The following is a 25,394-nucleotide window of genomic DNA, read 5'->3' as shown; positions in this document are numbered from 1 at the left end:
GCAAATATGAAAAATTATGCTACGGTTCACATGAAAAAAAGACATCATCCCTGCGTAGTGCACACCTCAAATTGAAGTGTAAAGGAAGCAATAGAGTCAGTAGTTCAAGTTGCAGCTTCTTTAAATAAATGCAGGTCACTCAGGGGTATTTCAAACATAGTGAGCTTCAGAAAAATTTAGGGAAATTCAGGAGCAGATGAATTTACCTCAATTAAAAATGAAGCAAAACGTGTCCACGCGGTGGAATTCTACATTATTTATGTTAGAGCCGTTTCTTCAGGTGAAACTTCATCTTTCAGCATCACTGTTTTTCTTCCACAACTGCCTAATTTAGATGCCGATGATTGGTTATTGATTTCGGATATAAAGCCAATATTCAAGCTACTAGACAGCATCACGTCACAATTTTACGGCGAAAAATATCCTACAACGGCGATGGTTATACCGCTAATTCGAAGACTTTAACTGACATTAAAAATAGAAGCTCAACTACAGAGAGCGGAAAACTATTGAGATTTGGATTAACTGAAACTATTTCAAGGCGTAATGGAAATTTAAAAGGTAGCAAAATCGCCATTCCTGGATCCCAGATTAAAAAAAAAACGCTTTTGGACCAGAAGACAATGTCAATAATACCCAGAGATGGGTTACATAGGAATTGTCAACTCTGATCAATTCTTCCAGACATTCAATTTCAACAGATCCAGAGCCAGTGAGATTAGAGGACTGATGTAGAATTAGATGATCTTAGACGCAAAAATTTCAGAAAAAGAATCAACGGTCGCTCTTGTTTCCACGAGTACCGGCATGATAAAACAGTATTTAGATTTGCCCCATCTACAGCGTTTAAAGAACCCTTTAGCATTTTGCCAGACCCACGCAAAATCTTTGACAGAAATATACAAAATGCAACAAAAAAAACATCTGTACCATCTGAAAGTATTTTTTTCCAAAGCAGGACAACACAAATTTACGACAAAATCGTTTATTGCCAAAAAATCTGGATTATTTAATTTTTCTAAATAGTAAAGAAAATTTAATCTAATAACAATATAATATAATTATATGTGTGTGTTTTTGGTCTCGGGCCATGGTTTATTGGCATACACGGTCCATTATGAAAGTAATGCGCATGATTTTATTGTGACGCGACTATCCATGGCAGCGCGGTAAAACTGGTCGGGAAATGTGGTGGGGGGTCTGTCCTTCCAATGCAGCCGGTCGCCAGATGGCTCCGAGTAGTGATAGCGGAAAGACGTGCCTCCGCGTGAGGTGCTTGTTTTCGACTTTGTAACACGGCGCTATGGAGCGTTTGCTTGAACAGAGATACGCCATCAAGTTTTGCGTTGAACTAGGAAAGAATGCAGCTGAAACATTTCAGATGCTTCAAGAGGCCTTCAAGGATGACTGCATTAATGGTCGCGGGCCAGTAGGTGGTACAAGGCATTCAAGGACGGCCGGGAGGAGGTCGCCGACGAACCCCGATCTGGACGCCCAAAAATAAACAAGTCTTAAAGGGGAGGTCGAGGCAACAATTCATCTACCTATGTTAAGTGTTATCACTTAGAGCAAAAGTAAGTGATAAATAACTAATAATATTTTCGATTTATTGATTTTTTAACCTTTTCAACTAACTTCGAACTTTCGAATGTATTGTTTTATGTTTTTTTTCTTTATATATCCTATGTTTTTCTTTTTCTTTTCATGTACTCGTATTTAAAATTATATAAACTCTTATAAATAAACAACTTAAACGGTGTAAGTCACTCTCCAAGCACAAGAGTTAGTCTCTGAAACTGGATGAATCTGGCTAAAACCATGATTGATACTAAAAATGAAATGTTAAAAATGAGCATTGTACGGTTGGAAATTGCAGGCAATGCATCAATGATTTGCATCTTCTCTTGGGTGATGCCAATGATTTGTACCGATCTACCAGTTGGAGAAAATGAGTTGAAATCGAAGGACATCCTAAGGTTGTTACAGTAAAGGGGACTATCGAAGACACAATTGTTGAGTTGAATGAGCAATTTCATTAGTTCAGGATCCATTTGTATGTAAAGAGAGTGCAATCAAACATATTCATGGAGTCAAAAAAAGTCTGAAAACTGATGAAGCAATCTTGCAGATTGATTTTGCTGAAAATTATGCAGTTATCATGCAAGATGAAATTCAGTCTGCACATTGGAGCCACGAGCAAATTACAGTATTCACAGCATGTGTTTGGCTAGCTGGAGATAAAATTTGTTCATTTGCTATCGCAAGTGACGTTTTACGCCATGACAAACACGCCGTTTTTACTTGTTTTGATAAAATCATCAAATCACTCAAAGGTCAAGTTCACGAATTGAAAACCATTAAGTTTTTTTCGGATGGTGCAGTGTCACAATTTAAAAACAGATTTAATCTGTCAAAACTTCGGCGTTCAGTGAGAGTGGTACTTTTTTGCCACTTCCCATGTAAAACGAGCTGTGGATCTGCGGGCGCCGTGGTCAAAAGGGCCGTGTGGAGCCAAGTAAAGCAGTGAAAGGTTGAAATTAATGATGCTGGAGTAAAAATGTTGTCAAGAACATTAATATTATGCACCTGTCACAAGATGAAGTTGATGTCAACTGTGTGATGCTGGACAATATATGGGAATTGGCACTTGGGATTAACAAAATACAATCACACGATTACTTCAAGACATACATCCAAGAAGACATTATAATGGACCTTACTTTAAAATCAAAACGAATAAAGTGTCAAGTGTTTAAACTAAACATAGCTGAAGTATATACCGACATAGACACAAGTTCCTGGAGTGATTTCGATAGAGAGCCTGTGTCTTTCTTAATTCGTAGTAAATTTAAAAAAAAAATTCTTTTTTGTGAATAAAATCGCACGCGTCCCACACTTGACAATTGTTGTCCCGCCCGTGACATGGACAAATTAGCTGTTTTAAACCTTTATCAAAGCCAACATATTTTTTGGAAAAACTCGATGATCCGCATGTCAGAGCCTGGATTGAGAAATATATGCAAGGTATTTGATTTATTTTTATTGACTTTAATCTGAGTAAAACATTTATTTTTAATGTTATTTTACCAATTTTGATAATCTAACTGTTTTTGACACATATTTATAAAGTGGTAAAAATACGACATTCAATATTTTACCTGTAATTTTTATAGTACGCAGTGAATTTGTTTCGTAAACTTTACTGATCAAAACAATTTCCAAAGCCACAACTTTTACAAACACTATTCTAATTTCAAGATTAACGCCAAATGAAAACATTTGACAGTAGACCTAAAAATTGTCAAAAATACAGTTTTCCTTTCTCAGTTTATAATTGTTTTTTTTTTCAGGTGCTGGAGATTTTCCGTGCACGAAAACATTAAGGGAGAAGTATCTCGGAATTGTAGCTGCCGACAGAGTTTGCAAAGTGAAAGAAGTTTCACAAAACAAAAAAAAATATTTGTTTTGCGACGAAACTACCGATTCTTCAGGCCGTTGTGTGTTCGCTCCTTATATATCTTCAGATCCAATTATCTCTAGTATTTGGCAGAAGATAAGCAAACACTCGCAAAGGAAGTTTTGAATTTACTTACAGAACAAAAATTAGATTGTGAGATGAAGAAAGCGCTGTGACTCTTTTGATGAAGATTAAATTCTGCAGTGGGTAATTATATGAAAAGAAATAAGCCAAATTTTTATTACGTGTATAACTACATTGTATATTATACTTAATAAATTTATTTTTATTCCTTTCCTATGCTGTGTTTTTTTAAACATATTTTTTTAACTAACTTTTACCCTGTTAGCTTACAATCCTCTTATAAATTTTATACAAGGTATATTTTGAATGCTACTAGTTATTTACAATAAAAAAAACATGTTTCAATCTTAAAAACAGATGAATATTAATTTGTTTTGAAGTAAATATTATTAGCCATCTAGAATCATGATCCGAACATTTGTGCATCGTCACGAACATGACAAAAAATAATTAAAAACTTAGAAAGTAAAAGGTACTTGTACTGTAAATTCTGTGGGAAAAAAAAGTACTTTCCTTATATATTTAAGACATCGAAATCTTCATCACCATTTTCAAATATTGAAGTTTGCGAGGAGAACGTTTGAGAAGTTTTAACAGGGCAACTTGATGCATTTGCTGTTTCAGTTTGTACACAGCTTTTAAAGTTGATTTTATGTGAACAGCTTTCGGGTTTAAAAATGTTTTGATCATCTAATTCGAGAACAGAATTATTGTCCGGTACTTTCTTTGCAAATGAAAATTGTTGCAATTTCTGTAATGTTTTATTATTTACAGGGGAAGTTTTGGTTTCATTTTTATTGTTATTTTCATTTAAGACATCGTCATTAGAGTTTTGATTATTTTTGAGATCTGCATTGATCAATTTTAAAGATTTATTGTCTGGCTCGAGATCAACCATTTTATTCAAAACTAATCGCCTTGTATCGTAATTATTAGAATCGTCACTTATTTGCTGTGAATTTTCAAACATAGATAGATTACCGACATCATTTTGATCAAATTCTCGAGAAATATCATTAAAAACATCATTCACGCTAGGTATAAAGTTCAAAACATTCCCTTCACTAACTTCTTCATCGGAACTAGATAAAGTGTCAAGATTTTTTGTAGGAATTGTAGGTTTTTTAATTTTGCTGGATATTTTAAACTTATTTATTTCTTTTTTACGACTGCTATGATTTATCTCATTCAATATACCTTGTAATTGGATATCTGAAACTTTTTTTACTTTTGGTAAATTAATTTTAACCTTTTTGGAATCAGGAGTGTCTTTTTTATTATTTTTATTAGATCTTTTGCGTTTTCCTGTTATAATACCATCACCATTCATGTTGGGGTGATTATTTAATGAAGAATGTTTTTTTAAAGTTTGCGCAAGAAGATCCTTTGAACTAATTTTATCTTTGTTTGGACTATAATTATTTGAAGAACAAACTGCTTTTGACATTAAAGTATTTTTATGAGCTACAGACAAATTGTTCAAGTCTAAAATAGAATCTAATTCATCGTGATTTTCAATGTTTAAAAATGACTGATTGGGTTTATTGACTATATTAGATAAATGGGTAGTAGTATCATTAACGTGTGGTTTGAAAAACGAACTTTCGACGATTTCAGATACATTTTCATCTTTTGATTCATCTTTTGAAATACTAATAGGAAAGTATTTTGTGACACCGTTATCGACATCAATTTCTAATGATTGCTTATCTACATTAAGCAATTTGGAATAAAATTTGAGTTCACTATGCCAAATCTCATACAGATTAAGTTTAGAAAGGATTCTTTTGGCAGTTCTAAGATATTCAAAGTCGGGGTACTTAGAAAATGAGGAATGCAGAGCGTCTGATGTGTCGGAGAGAGTGCAATCCTGCATTGATAAATCCATTAGAGAGACAGCAGTAAGAGCATCCATAGGCAACACCACATGACGAAACATCAGTCTTGCATGAGCTTGAGATAATCTAAGGATAAAAATGGAATTCATAATCGTTAATGAGTTGAACAAAATAAACCATTTCCTATAGATATTAAAATAAAGAAATGAAATAACTCACCTCACCAAGCTATCTAGCATTCGCACAGTTGTACGTGAAGGATCTCGATTCTCAGCTATTCTCTGTCTAACGTAGTAAGCTCGCAAGATTGTGTTAGCATCCTGAGATATGGATACTTCATATGGTCCAATTAATGAAATGTATAACTAAAACATTTGCACAGGAAAAAGCAATTAGAATATTGAAAAAATACATTATTTAGGCGAGGGATGGAAGAAATGCATTTTGATGGAATAAAAACTCCTGCAGCTATGTCAAAGGGTGGGGAAGCAAATCATTGGAATTTCAATGAAACAACATTGTAATAATTTAGCAAATACTATTGATTACCTGCAATTTTTCAAGAGACCAAGTTGTAGAATTACATTCCGAAGTTTTACCAAAGAGTACATAATCCGCAACCAAGTTATCCCACTCCTGATCTAATGTATCCAGCATAATGAATATTAAATCGAATCTGAAATAATTAAAAATTCAGTTCTAAAGTTATTTTAGAGTGGTAGGAAATTATCATGGAATGTCAAATCTGAAATGAACTGAAATAAGATGAAAAGGGAAATTCTAAAATTATTTCAGAGCAGTCGGAAATTATGGTATGTAAAACCAGCCACCAGACCATATTTTTTACCTGCATTAAAATACTGTGATATAAACATTAGCTTTGTGTCTAGTAGTAAGGGAGCATGGGTTACAGTATATCACTTTTTTTAAAACCTCCGTAGCTCTGAAGTTTATCATTCAATTCTAGTATCTCTGATATACTCGAAAGAGGCATTCGTAGCCCTCAAAGTTATGGTTTTGGTTCGCCATTTTATAGCTTATTTAATCAGATACTATTTTTTTATTAGTTAAAAGTATTAGATCCACTGTGACCCAGAAGTGGGCCACAGTTGATCATTCTTAAGGTTACAGCAGATCAGACAGAAATTTAAATAATTAAAGTTTTGTTATTTGTACTTTATGAAAATTCTCAAATCTACCAAGCTTTGAAGATAAATAAATCACATTTTCTACTTAAAGTTAATTTGAGGTATCGGTTGCAATAATGGACTTTCTTTTCTGTCTGGATGTTTTTCCGTTTTTTCTTGGACCTGCCTTTGGTAATCCACGAAACTTGAAATGACTTACAATCTTTTATTTGTGTGACAAAAAATGATCTTTTGGTAATGTATCCAAAATAAAACAAGTTTATTGGATTATAATTCTACTAAAAGACGAAACGCGTCACAATATACCCTTTGTATATTTTATAAAAAATAAAGTAGAATTATAATCTAATAAACTTGTTTTATTTTGGATACATAACCAAATGTATTAAGGAATTCTACCAATTGTCTGCGTACACAATAAAAAATGATCCACCATGACCAAAGATGAAATGATTTACTGTAACCCAATGATGACAGTTTTCATAAAAATCAAAAAATGGCAAGCTCTTCTCCCAAAAAACTGAAATAGTGTACTTAAATAGAAAAGAGTGACCGATGAAGAGAAAAATCGAACCTTTCAAAGGTGCAACCCGAATCAGAACAAAACATTTTTTAAATACACATAAAAAACAATTTTGTCCTAACATATTGACCTAAGCATCGTAGTATGACCTCCAGCTCTGATGTCGTGAAGGTGACTAGTGTGGCTGAAGGGGGAATGAATAAACCACAGAAAAGTGCAAACAAAGTATCTGCGAACGATTCACTGTAACCCATGCTCCCCTAATACAAAATTTCATTATTAATGGATTTTTAAAATACCATTAGTGAATAATTTTTTTATCAGACATTAATTACAATGCTATGTATGCGAATCACACTTAACAAAATGAAATACAAAAATTGTTTGATTATTGTAAAAGTTTAATTAGAAACAAAGAAAAAACAGTTAACAAATAAATATGTACCTGCTTAGTAATGGTGTTCCAAGCGAGACATTCACACTTAAAGGCTGTTCTGTATCGTAATTACCTTTAGGATTGCAGGCGGCTATTACAGCACATCTAGTATTTAACTTGCATATAATGCCAGCCTAAAAATCAAGGAAGTACAAAAATATATCAAATTTGCATTATCATCACTGAACATCTTATTTTCGTGTGTTACAAGAGGATGTAGTCGGGTAAAATGCATGTTAAATGAGGAAATCATACGATTTTGCCATTTTAAAAAAAATGTTTTTTTTTAAATCGCGCAATAATAAAAAATATACATACTTAAAAGGTTTATATAACTAATATATAATTACTTTTCGACCGGCAGATTACGCCATTTCAAATTTAGACCAAACTTTGGTACCTCAATTCTCATGACTAAGTGTTGAAATAAAATTTGTTCGAATGATTTTAAGATGATAGATTGAAAGTTAAACTGGCCAAATCAAAATTTTTCAATAAACTAAACAATCCGGGGACCGCGGGGATGGTAGGCGAATGCGCCAACAGCTACACTACGAGGCTGGCTTATCCCCCCACGATTAAGATTTTCAGTATTTTTAATTGAGAATAGCCATCTAGTCGAAAATGCTCATCCAGGATTCCGGTTCTATTTCACACACAGAAATGCATACTTCATCCGCCTGAGCACGGAGTAAGTGATAAAATAATGTTACATGTATTTCAATATTTACGTCGTATTCTAATATTTCTAGACTAGATATAATTAAATGTACAATTATTCATAATCATCATCGGTGGCGCCACAGCTCTTTGAGGGTCCAGGCCTCCTCTAGAATCTGTCTTCATTCCTCCCTGCACCATGCGGCTCTTCTCCAGTTCCTCAGGCCAATTACTCTCATGTCACTTTCCACGTGATCCAGCCATCTTAATTTGAATTAAACAATGTCGAGTTCGCTGTACAGTGCCTCTAATTTATGACTAAACTGTCTTCTCCTCACTCCATTTTGGTTTATAACGCCAAATATTTTCCTTAACTCAATCGGCGGGGGCAACTCACCCGCGAGTCGCCGTGTAGTCGCCCTGTACGCGAACGAATCACTCAAAATGGACACAACTCGTGTTTCATTTCATTTAACATTCAATACTTAAGGATGTCAACGGCAAATGATAGTGTTGTATTTGCGTTATTATGAGTTAAACCAAAAATCAGATTGAGCGGGTGAATGAAGCGGGCACTAATTTTTACAATGTTTTAAGAGTAATATTTTTCTTATAAATACAAATAACATAACGACAAATTATTATAACAAAATCAAACTATAACAAGAGCATTACCTTGGCTACTGAAATAGTTTGCTGTTCCATAGCCTCATGTATACTAGCTCGGTCATGTTCTCTCATCTGCGCGAGTTCGTCTATGCAACAAGCACCGCCATCAGCCAACACAAGGGCTCCTGCCTCCAATTGCCACTCGCCATCTTCCTACAATTGAAAATGAACTAATCATATAACCACCATCATCATCAAACCCTGATCCACACTTGATGGTGCGTAGTGCACTGCATTGGTAAACCAAATAAAGCGTATCTCGATCATCTGTTACATGAAGGCAGGGTGAGGAATCGGACCCAGGACCTCAAGAATGGTAGGCAAACATGTCAACCACTACAGAATGAGATCGAACTTATCTTCACTTGATTTTCTTGGTCAGGATTTTTACCTGAGAGCAGCAATCGAGTCAAAAGCACTTGTCCAGGGTTCTGGTTCTATTTCACACAAGGAACAGTATTCTTCATCCTGGACAGAGAGATGTGCATGATTTATTCATTTAGGTATTCAAAATCTTTCAGTCCGTTGATGGTACACAACTCTCTCATCATTGGTTGATTCATATGAATTTATTGATGTAAAGACTTTATTCTTCCTAAACAAGCGCAACCGCATGTCACAATTTAGTAAAATGTCAAAATTAGACACTTAAACAAAATGGTCAATTACACTGAACCTACTTTGAATTTAGTTTGAGACAACAATTCACATATTTTTTTTATTTACCTTGATTTTATTCACCATTTTGGGCAAATGTGGCGGCGCGTGGCTCGGCGTCTTTTGACCGATTTAATGAGTTTCAAAATATTTTCAACAGGGGGATATTTGACTGAGAATGTATGGAAAAAATTGGGACCTAAACATTTCCATGTAAAAAGCGGGAAAACGTAAAATTGAGAAACATAAAAATGAGATTTTACTAATATCTATTAAAAACATTGTATTATTGGCTAAATTTAGGGGAAGCGATGGTTCCATGCGTTATATGGACGGTAATCAATTGGGTTAATTTTCTTATGCTCTATGATCCATTCATTCAAACATTCGAAGATGGCATTGCCTTGTCCTTTTTAGGAATAAATTCAATGGAAGATTTTTGACAAGCAACGCCATACAATGTATGTCCATAATCCATTGCGCATAAATTTTAATTGAGACATACACGGTACGGCCATACTCGCTTTGGAGTTTATTTTTTACCTTACCTTCATGTAACAAATGATCAAGATACACTCCATTTGAAGTACCATGCTATGGAAGAAAGATGCACTTAATTGACGATGAAATAAAAAAATAATTAAATTAATGTCTCACTCTCAAGGCCGTGCAAGTTAGTCCCGCTTTAGTGCTGCCAGATCCCGAAGTTAGCACAGCCCGTGATGTCATCATAGCACCAGCCTTCAGGAGCTGTGACTTTCCGGTTCCCGGGTCCCCGACCAGCAGCAGGTGGCACTGACCCCTGACCGGCCTGTCCTGCTCTTCCTCAGGAAAACTCTTCTTCCCAGGAGAGGTGACCTCCTGGTCCAGGTTGTGACTAGACCCTGTGATGACCGTCAGGGCTAAGGCCAGCTTTACCATGTATAATCCATACACCTGCAAATGTTTTGAATGAATTAAGAAATAAAAAATATGCTTGCAAAGCCAGTTCAGTTCAGTTCAGTGGTTTTATGGAACAAAAAATATTTGTTAATAGACTAATAAACAAAGCCTAATTTTTTAAATTTTTTTTTATTTAATAGTATGATCACCGCAATAATTTTATGAAGATTTTGTGTTTAAGAAAAATACTGCGTGTCTGACGTCTCAAGTTCTCTTTCGCTTCTTCTTGGTCAGTTCTTCAGATTGATCAGTTGACTTACCGGAAATCTTTTACAACTCTCTTATCATTGGTTGATTCATAAGAAATAGTGAAGTCGTTCAAAATAGTTCATTTTTATTCAAATGTTTTTAACAACTTTTTTCATACGGTTTCAAGAAATTTTGCGGCACAATTTAATGCTGTAATTTTTATCGCACGCAAGAAAACATTTTTAAAATATTTTTGTAGTGAATTTTGGCTGAACTTCCTCATTGAAGAATTTTACACAAAATAAATTATTTTCTTTGATGTTTTAAAACATGAATTTGGTACAAACCTTGGGACACACTGCAGCTAGTACCATATCTCTTCCTTTCATGGGTGATGTCTCGTAATTGGACCAAAACTCGTTGAAATCCTTGATCACATCGGGGGCAATAGAAACAGCAATCGCCTTCTGAGCATTGCACACTTCCACATGATTCGCTTTGAAGACCAGCTCCACATCACATTTCTTGTTCAAAGATATCGGATTCCAGCGTCTCATCACAATTCCACTGAAAATATTTTTAATTTATAAAAACTCATTGAAAATATCCATAATCCATATCAACACAGCGGGATCATCCCGGTTAGAAGAACAACTTATAAAACTGACAGCAAACAAGGAAATGAAAATCAAATTCAAGAATGGCTACATAGAGTTTTGGCTGCAAAAGCCAATCTCCCAACTGTACCCTGGATTATGGTTAATTATTCAATGATTTCTGATAGAATTCTCATTGTTGTATTTGTCTGAACATAGATTTAGTGCTGTAGCAATGTTGCTAAGTAAAAAGAGAAATTGGCTGCAATATTACCGTATGCGGTGACTTACAGCTATTCTTAAGTAAAGTCGAGTCTGATATTAACAAACTCGTTAAAGTGCATCAGATTCATCCTTCACACTAGAAAAGTTTGAAAATGCTTTGTTTTAATTTTGATAAAAATACGATTAAGTATGCGATTTGATTGCTTTAATTAAAAAGGCTCCTTTAAAATATATATTTGAACCCAGAAATATGATATTGCACATAGAAAATAATGATTGCAATAGCAGTTTTTAAGATGCATAATAGATAGCAATAATTTTGGCGGTCGGTGAAATAAGGTTAAGAAGCAATGGTTTAAGATATGGCATTTCTACCACAAACACACTTCCATCCTTCCTTTGCTAGTTGCATGTTTTATTTAAGTTTCGGGAAACTCCACTATGCACTGTCAGTCTAGCTTCAATTGACATATTTTTACTAACAATTACAGTGCTGGTAAATTATTTAATATCGTACCAAATGCTGACATCATCACCAGGTTTACAGCAATCAACTAGGTCATCTTCCAAGGTAACCCAAATAGTCCCAGGAATACCGCCAACGCTTAACTTGTTGACCTGTTCCTGAAAATATCAGATTTATTATAATAACACGACACAAAGCATGGAAAAACATGATTCTTTGGTTTACCCACAATCCTACAGCCACAATCCAAAAATAAACTATGTTCTAACTCTGTGGGACATTTGTCCTGAGCTAAGTTTGGACAGAGACAAATTTAAAAATAACGAGTCATAATAAACCAGGTTACATTTTAAAGTTTTACTAGCCTGTCATCTAATCTTTACACTTTTTTTATAATGATTTTATATGTATAAATATGTCCTTAAAATGCCCATTGGGCGTATATATAAATAAATAATTTAAATTTTATAAATTAAAGCAACTAAGAAATTGAAATATTTAAAACATTAGAATAATATTATTGACGTAGACAGGGTTTGAACTATTTTAACGTTAAAATTCAATCCAATCTCTGAACTAAACCAGATCTACACTTGACGTTGTTTAAAACTTTGTATCTGTCAAAGTTGTTGTAGATTATAACGAACTTCAGTTTCTTCATATTCTTTGATTTTCTGGTTGAGAGTTATTTGATTGACATATATCCATAAACAAAAAAAGGGAAACCTTTAACTTTCAATTCTCAAATCAACAATTTTTCACATGAGTCATTGATTTGTTTTCATGTTTTTTTTTTTAATCTTCAATTTCAATTTTATTTATTCATATAATATATGTACATTACAAAATGGAATATCCTAATTCATACATATAGAAATAATTAAAATAATAAGGTAAAATTAGGTATATATAAAAATAACACATAATATACATAATATCCAGAGAATAATATGTTAAAAAAGTAAGAGAATCTTGTAACGAAAAACCCCCTAGGAGACGTGAAAAATGTCAATGTCCAAACTAATATTGTTCAACATAGAGATAGCCCTTCCAACAGGCATAACCATAGGCAGGTTGGTCCTGTATATCAGAATATGAAACAATCTATGCTGACGCCGTCTTAGGTAATATAATCAGGAACAAACAAACCAATGCTCATCATAAACTCAGAAGTATCGATCACACCGCGCAACAATACACATTCCTTCTAGTCTCTAAACTGTTGTAGCCAAACATAGCCTGGAGAAACTCGGTCGGGTAGAGCCAAGGATAATACCCGCACTCTCTCATGTAGAGATATTTATTTATTTATTTACGGTTCCATGAACCTTTTACATGATTACAATAAAACCAGTGAAAAAAAAATACAACAAAAAAGAACATAATATTAAAAAAAGAACAAAAACATCGAGAAAAGTATACAATGGTAAACAGTATTTATAAATAAAAAAGAAATATTACATCTGTAACAAATATAAATATTTACCTTTATAAATTTGTAAATAAAAGAAAATAGCAGATTTTAAAAAAGAGAAAAAGAAGAAGAAAAAAAATATCGCAGAAACTTCTTTTGGATTTTCTCTATCATAAGAGAGTACTTCAGTTAATGTGGCCCCCAAATCATTGAGCCACTCTCGAGTCTACTTCGCACCGAGGAGTTGTAAAGAGTTCTCAGTGTGCTGGTATTTTCGAAAACCCTGGCAGTACGCAAGACGAGTCCTAACATCTTCATCGAACTACCACAAACTGTTTCGATCTGATCGTGAAATGTCAGGGAACTCGCAAGAGTGATGCATAGTGTTTTGTGGGCCCTGGTGAAAGACATAAAAGCGCGATATGTGATCTTTATAAAAAAGGTGTAAGAATGGAAAATTGTCTTTTACACAAAAATTAATGCACTAATTTTATTCTATTGTAAAATTAATACACTAATTAAATTGTGTAAAAGACAATTTTCCCGCTGACGCCAATACTCGGTGTAAAGAACCCCCCAAGAGTTTAGTAAGTGAATGTAGAACAATGACCGGTGTGGAATTTCTTTAAAGATGATAAACTAACACCACCGCTGAGAAAAACGCGACAAATAAACAATGAACAATACTCCGGCGAGACCGAGCAGTGGCGTTGTGATAAATAAGATTATAAAATGAATAATTTCAGTATTCTGATATGATAAAAAGTGCGAAAACTAGGTGTAAGAACAAGCTTGGGTCCGATATATGTCCAAATATAAAAAATGCAACGATGTAAGAAGACCCTTTCTACGGGGAGGAAGCAGGAAAGCCGAAGATGGCGAGGGTAGGGGTCAAGTTACTGGCCTTCAACCAGAGCAATCCAGAGCTGTGGTTTTCAATGGCAGAAAGAAATTTCGAGTTGGCCAGCTAGACAACACCAAGTTCTGCCATGTCATCGGTGCACTCGATAGCCGAGTGAGCGACGAGGTTCGGGATGTAATACTCAAACCTCCTGCGACCGGAATGTACGCGGCCCTGAAGCGGGAGCTAACCCGCCGCCTCAGCGCATCCCAAGAACAGAAGACGAGACAGCTCTTGGAGCCAGAGGAAATTGGAGATCAAAAACTGTCCCAATTCCTCCAACATCCCCGGACACTGGCAGGCATGGCCGTCAACGTCGAGCTTCTAACAACTTTGTAGACCGAGCGACTACCGCAAGCCATGAAGGTAGTCCTGGCCACACAGCAGAGCAAGAAGCTAAGTGAAGCTGTTGTACTGGCGGACGTGTCCTAAAGATCTTAAGGCAACAGCATCAGAGACAACGGAGATCCTCAAACTCATTCAAACAGAAATGAGACTGGAGTTGGCAGTGGTGAGAGACCAAATCTCCACCCTGCAAGCAGATGACCAGACACGTGGCCAGAGCTACAACAGAAGTAACTCCAGAGGTCACAGAACTTCTTCCAATGGCTCGAAACATAATCAGAGCCCAAGGAGACACCAGCAGTCACCCCAACAAGGCGAGGTATGCTGGTACCACCAAAGGTTTGGCGAGCGATTAACACGATGCCGTTTGCCCTGCAGGATGAAAAGCACACTGTGGGGAAGCGCCAATGGGAGTCGCTGATGGGGACAGGCGACTCCGCGACCAAGTCTGGCTGGTTATTCGTGACAGACCAGAGTACCAAAATCCGGTATCTGGTTGACACCGGTGCGGACCTCATAACATGTTTAAAAAACCTTAATCCTGCTAGCTGGTCTAAAAAATTCTCATATGATTAAAAACAAGGCTTATCGGTAGGTTGCCAAGTCCTGACTCTGGACGTTCGATCATTAAAAAACAAAATATTGAGGTTTCACAATACTTAAATAAGTAGAGAAAATATTCACAAATATCAGAGGAAACTGTGATTGTAATGTAGGTGTCAATAAGTGTTACCTGGATTTTGAGTTCCTGATAGTCTTTACAGTTTCCTCTTGTGACAGTATTAACAGGGCTCAATGTTGTACTCCGGCATTGTACTGGGTTTGTGCACTTTGAGGGAGCCTTTATAACATATCGGTGTTCATACCTTCCTTCTACCAGTTGCACATACTGGCACTTGAGGCATTTGTAATTCTTCCGAAACTCTAACATCTTCGACTGAGTCACTCTAACTGCTGTTCCTAAAACAGATTTAATTTAAAAGATTGTTTTTAGTTTATCGATAAACATTACAGAAAAATCTAAAGCTTATAAGAGGAAAAGCGGTCTCACTTTTCTTCATACAGACGTATTCTCGTATTTTCTCCCTCGATTATGGAAATAGAGCGATGATTTTTTACATACTATAGATATTTACCATTGGCTCTATTGTTTTGCATTTTTAATAAATTGTTTCTTATGGGAGCTAGTACCTTCCGAAAACCCAAAAGTGCCCAGTTTTATCTGCCGATTTTGGACGTGTGGTTTACACATAGGTATGATAAATAATTTTGAAAAATGGAAAAGGTACCAACAGAGAAAATTTCATTCTTCTGGTAGTGTTACAGATAGTTAAATTTGGTTACTTTCGAGTCACAAATTAATACATTCTTGAACGGTTTTAATAATTTCATAAACATTTTTATAATTTTAAAGTAACAGGCGCACTGTTGTATGAAAGTTTCCGTTGTTCACTACTTGTCACATATTTTGGTAAGAATAAAGTGTAAAACAATACAATAAAATGAATAGTCTTCTTTTTCCACTTTTTGTCCACATTGACCACTTATAAACACTTATTTAAGGCTGAGATAAACATTACTCAATGTTTTTTAACAATTAACAACTTATTTGCGAATTCTAAGTAACGATTGGAAGGAGGAACTATATTTCACGCCCAGCGGTACGGTGGCTGAGCGCGTATATATTATATATACAAATCATTATCATCATCATTCCCTTTACACACCTAACGGTGCATAGGGCACTGCATTGGTACACCAATCGCAGTGTATCTTGGTCATTTGTTTATTACATGAAGGTAAGATGATCAGTCTTACGCTTCAGATCCAGGTACTGTTTTATTATGACATTTTTTAAATTATTTTTTTTGCACCACAACAGGCCAGGAGGCCAAATTAGTGGTGAATTACAACACAGAACACCCAGGCTTGAGAAAAAAAAAATTCTTTTATTCTCACCGGAAATCAAACCCGGAACCTTCCTTGCTTAATTCGAGTGTCCTAACCACTACACCACGGAGGCCACCAATTTTGTTTTTTTAATTGATGATATTATGATCTAAAAATATTATTATTATTTTACTATTTAAACTAATGTTCAAAAATTTTAACATAAAGTTATTTTAGTTCAAATTTAACATAAAACAGTAAGTATCTAATGAACATTCTGAGACAAATGCAGTCAAAAATATGAAAAGGTTTTAAAAAAAAACACAAACCTGTTATTTTCAGAAAACATCCCAAATCTTTATTTTTAGGTAAAATATTTCTGTGAAGTTCGGGGCAGACTGGAAGCCCATAAAACCTTGCGCTGATATTAGGTTTGATAGAAAACTCATCTTGTGAATTTGAAGATAAACTGTCCAATATACTTCGCTGAGCTTTAATCAGATCCTCATCACACTTCGAAAGAGTGTGTTTAGGGTTACACAATATTCCGTCCCCAGTGTTTGGATCCGCCTCAAATAAATTCAAAAAGCTAAAACCATCATTCAAACACTTTTAGAAATAAACAATGATCAGTAGTTTAAGGTATATTTAGTAAACTTGGTAAAATACTTACTCAACATTTACGGAATAACTGTTGAAAACACCACCATCACACAGAATCTTCATAAGATCACTGCGATGTACGGATAAAACATAATCCAGAAACATATTTTCCAAAACAGTTCGAGCGATTAGTGTAAATACGAGACATACGGGCGTAAAATATTAATTTAAAACCTAACCAAAGATCATAAATATTTATAAAAACACAAAAAAATTACCGGCACACGTCACACTGTATTTCAGATATTAAATTATTTGAGTGTACATAGTTATATTATATAGTATATTAAGTGATTATTTCAATATATTATAAATTATGAGAACTAAGAAAGGCACGATGCGACCCTGGTAAATAAAATATTTTATTATTTTCTTTTCAAACCGCAATCTAATTCTAACAGCTCCCACAGACTACAGCTCCCTACCAGCTACCAGAGATTATTTCAAATTTAAAGTCAGAGATTGTTCAAACTGTCTCCTGTCATTATTGGCACAGATAATTGCTGCTTAATTCCATAGACCATCAATACACCGTTCTTTTATTCACGATTGTCTTTGGTGCCTGAGTGTTAGTACCTACCGCTTACCACCTAGAAATTGGCCCTAGTCAATAAAAAAATATAAATAAACGGCTCAAATGTAATGCGAGGTGCGAGGTTCAGCATAAAAAAGCGTTGGCAAAAAAATGGTTCGTAATTGATTAAAAACATATCAACGTCTACGGTGTCGAAATGAATCAATGTATTTATTATTAAATTCGTTTTTTATTTAAGTGTAAATTAAAAATAAGTGATTCAGCTTACATTTTTTTAGTGCACGCTTATTTCTTATTCATAACATTTAAAAAGAAGTGAGATAAACGCAAAACGTTTTCCTTACACATAAATGTGATTAATTTATTAGAGAAAAAAAAAAAAAAATTATACGTACCTAAGGGGTCAGCAAAATAAAATTATCATATTCTTCATTAAAAATATACAATGGTATACAATCAAATTAATTTATTATCATATGTGCAAGTGTACAATATCTAACAATATTTTTTGTTTATGTATCGTATTTAATAAATTTATATTTAGGTCTTATGACTGTGAAGTTTTTGTCTTCCAGTTGATAATTAATTAAGAAACAATAGTGGAAGCAAAAATGGATAATTTAACTGTCAGTGGTGTTTTGTATGCTGATGATGCCATATTTCTGTTAGCAACAAAGAGGAACTGCAATTTTTGGTAACAAAGGTCTACGATGCACGCAAGGGAAGTAATTTGCCGATGAATGTTCATGAATCGAATGTGATGGTTTTTTAATGAAATTAAAGTATGACTTAATGTGAAATTACTGTGAATGGGATATACTAAAGCAGGTAGAGGAATTTGTGTACGTGGGAAGTATGTTTACTTGGGCTGGAATGACTGACAAAGATAATGAAAGGAGGGTGAGTGCCGGGAACAGATTGAACGGTGACTTAGCAAATAAATGTTTGTCCCAAAAGGCAAAATTAGCTGTTCATAATATGTATAATGGAGTCCTGGTCTCGACCCTGATCTACAGGAGTAAAGTTTGGACTAGGAACAATAGGGATGAAAGTAGGCAGAATGCTGTCAAAATACAATCTCAAATGTAGAAATCAGTACATTATGTAAGGCTGAGATAAGCATTATCGACTAAATCAAAAAAGGATCTCTGCGCTGGTTTGGATATGTAGAGCGAATGGACAGCGAAAGAACGGTGTTAGTTCCAAAATTAGTTTTACGTAATACGAATAGAGTAGGGTAGATTTTATTAAGAAACCTAAATTCATTTAACATATTGTAGTAGGTTACATTGTTTCGCTAACAAATGTTTTTTATGCAGTTATATTATTGACCAAGGGAGTCTCATAAATTTTATGAAATCTGACCGGGATCCTGAACACGTGTTCTCGGCGACAAGGTCGGAGCTGAAATGAACTAGAGGCGGGATGCAACCGGAGATATAGTCGGCTCTTTTTGGCACACGCAATTTACGTAAACAATCGATACCGTGGACAAAGGCGACGCTAGTTTTTACTATTTACGTAAACATAAGACGACTTCTCATTGGCTAAGAATGCACCAATTACAGACAGCGCTTTACAAAAGGATGCAATCGTTGCGTTGGATCTAGGTATTTGTGTGTTCTTACAGTTAGTAAATTTGAAATAATTGCGTAAATAATACGGAAATACTTTGGCCCGGTAAATGATAAGATGACATTGTCTTTCCTGAATAGGAATAATGTATTGTAATTTTATTTTAATGTAACATTCATATGTTTTAGCTAGATAAACTAGAGTAGTAGCATTGACTTGTAGGATTTATTTGAACTTTTTATTATTTAAATCTTTACACAAAATTGTAGGATATATAAGTCTATGATAATATAAGCAATAATTAGCCTAGGTATTGTGTAATTATATCTTAAATTAAGAATATGTGTATGGAATAAAAATAAACCATAAAAAAGGGAGTGTCCTAGAAAATAGGCGCACCCAGATGTAGTAAAAAAGGGAATGGCTCCAGGGATCGAGGGTAATTATTTAAGATAAGATTTCTGAGAGAGACAGGCAGTTCCGAACAAGAAGCCGCAAGAAAGAGACGAGCGGAGATCGCCCAAAGAAGAAATTGAGACATCATCTGGAGATTCAACAGTGATTCACCGCTTTATTTTTAACAACCTGTTCTTTGTTATAATAAAGTGCTTGAGTTAAAAAAGTTCACCAGTTGTTTGACTTGAGAAGGAAAGGCGACCCCCTCACCTGAAAGTTCTATCTGTGCTGGTTTTCACGTACCACTGTTGGTTTGAGAACAAACAAACGGCTAAGAAAATTTGCAATGCGAATGTTGATGTATGTATGCAGAAATAGAGGAAGACCGAGAAAGACATGACATGACCAAATCGAACAAATACTTAAAGATGGACAAGTCAAAAGTCGGAATAATTGGCACGCGTGCATCAGAAGAAGTATGAATGTAGAGGAAGCGAGATCTGTATTCAAAGACTGAATGATGTGACGTTCTTTTCTTTCTGCCTACCCTTATGGGGAAACGGCGATTTGTGAAGTAACAATAGTGTTTTTGTAAAAATAACTAAAATAATATTTTGCATGATGGTAGTAATATCAACAAGTATTAGCAGATTAAATTGTGTCTACGAATTTATAATCCTCATATTTCAACACCAAATTCACAGTTCTCTCACTAAAATTCATCCATATATTATAATATTTCACACTATCTCTATATTTTCATTTTAATAATAAAGCGCCCTTGAGAGATTTTTATTTAAATATTTTGAATTTTGAAATAGGGCGCACATAAAAATAATAATTATGGATAACTTATAAAGCGCCATTTTCGTAATATTTAATACCTCAGGGGCACAACATAAAGATATCTTAATGTTTTAATATTTTTATCAAGAACATTGCGCTATATAAGTTTTGTCCATATTATTGATATTAATCAATATTGCTATGAGACGATGGGTATTTTTGAATTTCATTCAATGTTCACGTACAATTGTCTATTCAATTTTAAAATTAGGAGAAACTAATTTCACAAAAATGTGGATCAAAAGGGTTTTGCTAAAATAGATATTTTAAATTTGATGAGATGAGCAAATTACGCATTACGGTCCCAATTTCACAACCGTTATATCCTAGAATACCATCAATATTATATGGCAATACAATATAAGAACAGCTGCAGTTACCAGTAATCAACATTCAAAATCGATATGATCCAGTCTTCGACAGGATACTATCTCAATTTGCCAGTGAGATACTTACTTATCAGTTGGTTTCTATATCTTCATAAATTAATATTTAGGAATATGACTCAGACAGACGTAGGAACTGACTGCAAATGTCAAAATAAAACAAACATATCAGAGTGAAAGAAAACAATGATATTCAAAAAGTCTTTTATTCACAAAATTAAATGCATCAGCTCAAATTTACACATCTTAAAAAATAGGCAAAAGATCATAGTATTATTCATACACTTAAGGGATCGAACATAACTCAATAAGATTTTTAAAAATGGTGGGAAAAGGAATCTGAGCAACGTTTTGTCATTAATAGCCATAATGTTCATTTTACTATGGTACCACTAACTTACACAGAAGGTACCAATTAAAAAATATCTATGAAATAAAGTAAAATAATAAAGCTAATTTAGTTTTATTTTTAACCGATATATTAAATGCACGATTATCATCAACTAAGAAATAGTAAATTATAGAAAAACACAAAAGAGAAATTTTCTTCAATAAAGAGGTAATAAAAATAAGAGTTGTTGGGTACTTTAAAATTGACCAAATAGCAGAATAAAAAATATTTCAGTAGAGCAAGTAACTCATTGAAATACATATGTCTATCTCAGAAGGATAATGATTGTAATAAAGTAGTAATGTAAAAAGTGATAATTTGATTCACAAATTAAATGTGACCAGTGACAAATGAATTATTTTGTTTGCTGTTATATTTAATTGTGGATGAAGTGTTATCTAAATTTTATTCTTAAACGAACTTCCAGAATATGCATGAGTCATCTGATATTTGTACTTTGAAATATCATGTACATTAGACCCAAAGCCAGTGGGTCAATAAATTATAAAAATTATTTATTAAATCCCCATGTCCGTTGGCGAGTTTAGAAACTTATCCCTATTGAATAACCAAAATTCTGGTAGTGGTATTTGCAATATATGTATTTATTGTTATTATGCATTATGAGATTATAGAGGTGAGAATAAAAACACCAGACCGATTTATAAATGAATACTGTAATACATTTTAAAAAGAAATGCACATGAATTATGATTTTGATAGATAACAATAAAATTCCTTGGTTCAGTTTTAGTTTTTTTTATTTTCACCAATAAGCGCATTCGCCTAAGTAGAAATTTTCAGGAATGGAAGTTTTATCAAGAAATATCTCCAAAAAATATATTAAACTATTACAAGAAAATAATTATCTATTTCACAAACTGGGATTCATGTTTTGAATTATCTATTGAGTATTTAACACTTAATCATACAACATTTAAACCGCCAGATTTCATTGATTGAACATTATGTATGCATTGTTTTTACAGTTTTGCTGAGTATCATTCATATATAACTAACATTGAGCTATCTTCTATCTTTGATTAGTTTGAAAAATGTGCAGGGAACCTGGTAGGAATTGGATTTATTATTATTTCATTTATTTAATATTTCACCAGAATACATTGCTGAGATATATTAAATGGCTGCAATATTATTTTTGTTCAAAATAAATCATTCAAAAACTTTCAATAAGTAAGTAATTACACGGGTACAAAATTGATCTTAAAATATTGTACACCTCAATAAATATAAATAAATACTACTTATATATCGAACACCCTGAAAGCTCAATTAAAAGTACCACATTAAAATGTAAAAGTGTAAAAATGATTTATGATTTTGTTCTAGTTTTGCTGAAATAATAATTAATACCTAATGGTAGCACATCACAATTATAATACGACCAATTGAAAAAAACGCTCTGAATCTTGTAAAATGGAGGAAGAAGATGCAGGTGTATTCTGTGTCAATTAAACATGATCCTAGGATCGAAAAGATAAATAGATATTTTAATAGAATTATATGTACCCGAAATAAGTTTTAGAATGAATGCATAACTATCCCTCAAATTCATGAAAAAAGGAAATTTGTAACATTCAACGATAAACATATCATAGTCTTCCTAAAATATCCTTAATAATAAGTTCTAACGAGTACTAAAAGGTAATAATGACCCGTCATAAAATTATACACATAATAACATTATTTAAATTTATTAGGTATTGAAAAAGCATCATGCCGTGTCAATTTTGTATATTATGAAAAAAATTGGGCAAGTCAAAGTAACATTAATCGTATTAATAAAATACCTACGTACATTTTCAAAATATATATGAACATAAGAATAATTATTATATAACACATTTTAAAATACAGATCATTTAGGTACCTATACAAATTATTAATTATAATATGGTATACACCTCTGTCCCTTAAAAGTACTATGTACAAATTACAACAATAAAAAAATATGTTTAGAATAATATAAACTAATAATCATAACAATTTCTAGGAGCCTTACAGTAAAAATGTTCATTTATGTTTTTTTAACAAAATGATGTATTTTGTCAAAAGTAATCAAGCGCAACTCATCACGAAAAATATCTACACAAGCAATGCTTAAAATGTTTTCCTTTTAAACTCACAAACAGCTCATATTTTACTATTTTATTTTCACACTGAAGTGCATTTGTTTAAAGTACTCATGTACAATTTTAATCACAGTTTGAATTTTTACTAAACGATTTCATCTGCTTGAGTTTCGAGTATTGTTTCTTAATTCACCTTATCAGTCTTATGTACCGATATAATTAATCTCAGAAACACACCAGGCACAAATTACTTGCAAGTCCATTATTTTACTCCCAAAACTAACATTGACCGACAACTGTCAAAAATGGTTGTATTTAACTAACAGTCTTTTATGTTTTATATTATCGTAAAATTATTTACAGCAAGATAGGTTGGAATTTATTAAACATCACTGTGTTTAGCATTTCCATTAACCTTTAATCCATTCATTGTGATTGTACCATTAGTCAAACTATTTGGTGATTTGATGCCGTTGATTCCATTAGGAATGGAATTAACATGGTTCATGAGAGGATTGGAGTGTGCTTGATGGGCAGGAGGTGTGTTCTGTCCCGGTGGAGTAGTGGGAGTGGTAGGGTGAATTAATTCTAGTCGGTCGTCGAATCCATTTTTCTTAAGAACGTTGTGTGTGGGAACATGAGCTTTGTTGCTCTGTGGATGCGGTAATGCGTATCGCAGCTTATCCCAGAACCATGGATCTCCCCATTTAATGTAAGTATTCATTGACAGGTACGCTTGAAGTTCTGCATCCAGATTATCTGTAGGTCCAATGTCTCCATACAAAATCACCACTACTCTCGCTCTTCCTTCCTTTAAAGCCCGACTATGAGCCGCTCTAAACTCCAGCCTTCCCCACACCGACTCCAAGAAGTTTGGAGATAGTACAACCAAAGTCCGCCTCGAATCTTGCACAGATCTCGCTATTTGAGTAGGGATCCATTCGCCCGCAACCCAGTCTCGGAAGTGAAGGCAAATCTTAAAAGGATTAGATCCACCTTCAAGTTCTGGTACGAGTTTATTTGCGACAAAATCTTCATCTTTGTGAGAAAAAGAAATAAAAGCATCGTATAGTTTATCCTTGTCGAGTTCTTTCTCGGTGATACACCACAAACACATATTGTGAGCAAAAAGCCAAACTTTGATTTCTTCTTGGTACTTGTAATACAAGGCAGCCAAAATACCCATGAATAGTCCAGCAAGCGCAAAGACAATGCTGATTGCCATAACAGCTGGAGTGGTCCCACAGAGATCACCTAATGAAATACTTCCAACTTTCCGACCATCGGAGCAATTCACATGACCCATGTCTTTGATCTGAAAATGAAGTATTTATTAGAATAAGAAAATTTTGCAGTTTTTACTCAATGCACGGCTATTCAGAGCCATACCGTAAAACTCCCGAGGAACATTTTTTATGATGTAATTAAAAAAATATCCCAATGAATATTCAGGAAAATACCATTTTTTAATAAAAAAAGATGATAAATTGAGATTAAAAACATATTTGATCAACGAAGCGATATACACTGGACAGTGATTAGGGATGCGGCTCAGTAAGGGAGGGGTAGGGGTTTGTGGAAGGGATGCTAGTCTAGACACTAAGGATTGCCTCCCTATGCATATCATAATAATGAATTATTTTCATTAAATAAATTAGTATTTTAAAGTATGCCAATGTTCCTTTGAAGTTTCGTTTTCTCAGTTTGTTTCTATAACAGTATCTAAAAAAATATTTAAAACTAAAAAAAAAGAATTCAAAGTAAGTATAAATATATATTTTTTTAAAATCATTACCTTCTTATAATTGCCTTGGAGGAAAGACAAAAAGGGATGGTTCTCACAGTCACAAGCTATTGGATTCCCAGAAATCCAGATTTGATTCAAACTTGTGGAATTGCTTAACTTGTTACTTACAGAATCATTGATGTGATGAAGGTTATTGTTTCTGAGATCAAGTATCTGTAAAAGGAAATGGTGTATTATTTAATATTGGTACACATATAAAATGTAGTATATTTGATAAGAAATTAAATGAAAAACAATAATAAAAGTGAGGTAATCCACCTGT

At 33.8% G+C, this 25,394-nt stretch overlaps 2 protein-coding genes across 3 annotated transcripts in view; both read right to left on the bottom strand.

The window, feature by feature from the left end:
• Positions 1-1,687: 1,687 nt before the first annotated feature.
• LOC148275741 (uncharacterized) lies at positions 1,688-17,597 on the bottom strand. 2 transcript variants are annotated; one of them, XM_088235266.1, is made up of 12 exons: positions 17,536-17,597; positions 17,114-17,277; positions 16,770-17,029; positions 15,284-15,510; positions 11,942-12,048; positions 10,951-11,170; positions 10,130-10,408; positions 8,822-8,968; positions 7,496-7,620; positions 5,929-6,055; positions 5,599-5,744; positions 1,688-5,505 (listed from the first exon to the last, which is right to left on the bottom strand). In XM_088235266.1, exons 2-12 carry the CDS (start codon positions 17,206-17,208, stop codon positions 4,056-4,058), a joined length of 3,183 nt encoding a protein of 1,060 aa, XP_088091392.1. In that variant the 5' UTR covers positions 17,209-17,277; positions 17,536-17,597; the 3' UTR covers positions 1,688-4,055. The 2 variants fall into 2 exon arrangements, with proteins under 2 accessions (XP_088091392.1, XP_088091391.1); XM_088235265.1 differs by lacking the exon at positions 17,536-17,597 and having other exon boundaries at positions 17,114-17,532.
• A 5,373-nt stretch (positions 17,598-22,970) lies between these two features.
• The window catches only part of LOC148275740 (protein toll-like), a 95,594-nt gene continuing 93,170 nt past the window's right edge, over positions 22,971-25,394 (bottom strand). The window contains exons 6-7 of the mRNA XM_088235269.1: positions 25,121-25,285; positions 22,971-24,640 (exon numbers count right to left, since the gene is read on the bottom strand). Coding sequence (XP_088091395.1) covers positions 23,708-24,640; positions 25,121-25,285 — 1,098 coding nt within the window. The 3' untranslated portion in view covers positions 22,971-23,707. The remainder of the gene's footprint in view (positions 24,641-25,120; positions 25,286-25,394) is intronic.

This window comes from Micrasema longulum, unplaced genomic scaffold, assembly GCF_059751315.1.
Source record: "Micrasema longulum isolate JH-2025_06_02 unplaced genomic scaffold, ASM5975131v1 h1tg001352l, whole genome shotgun sequence".
Taxonomy (NCBI): Eukaryota; Metazoa; Arthropoda; class Insecta; order Trichoptera; family Brachycentridae; genus Micrasema; species Micrasema longulum.
Note: the sequence above shows the minus strand (reverse complement) of the source record. Positions and strands in the feature narration are given on the sequence as shown.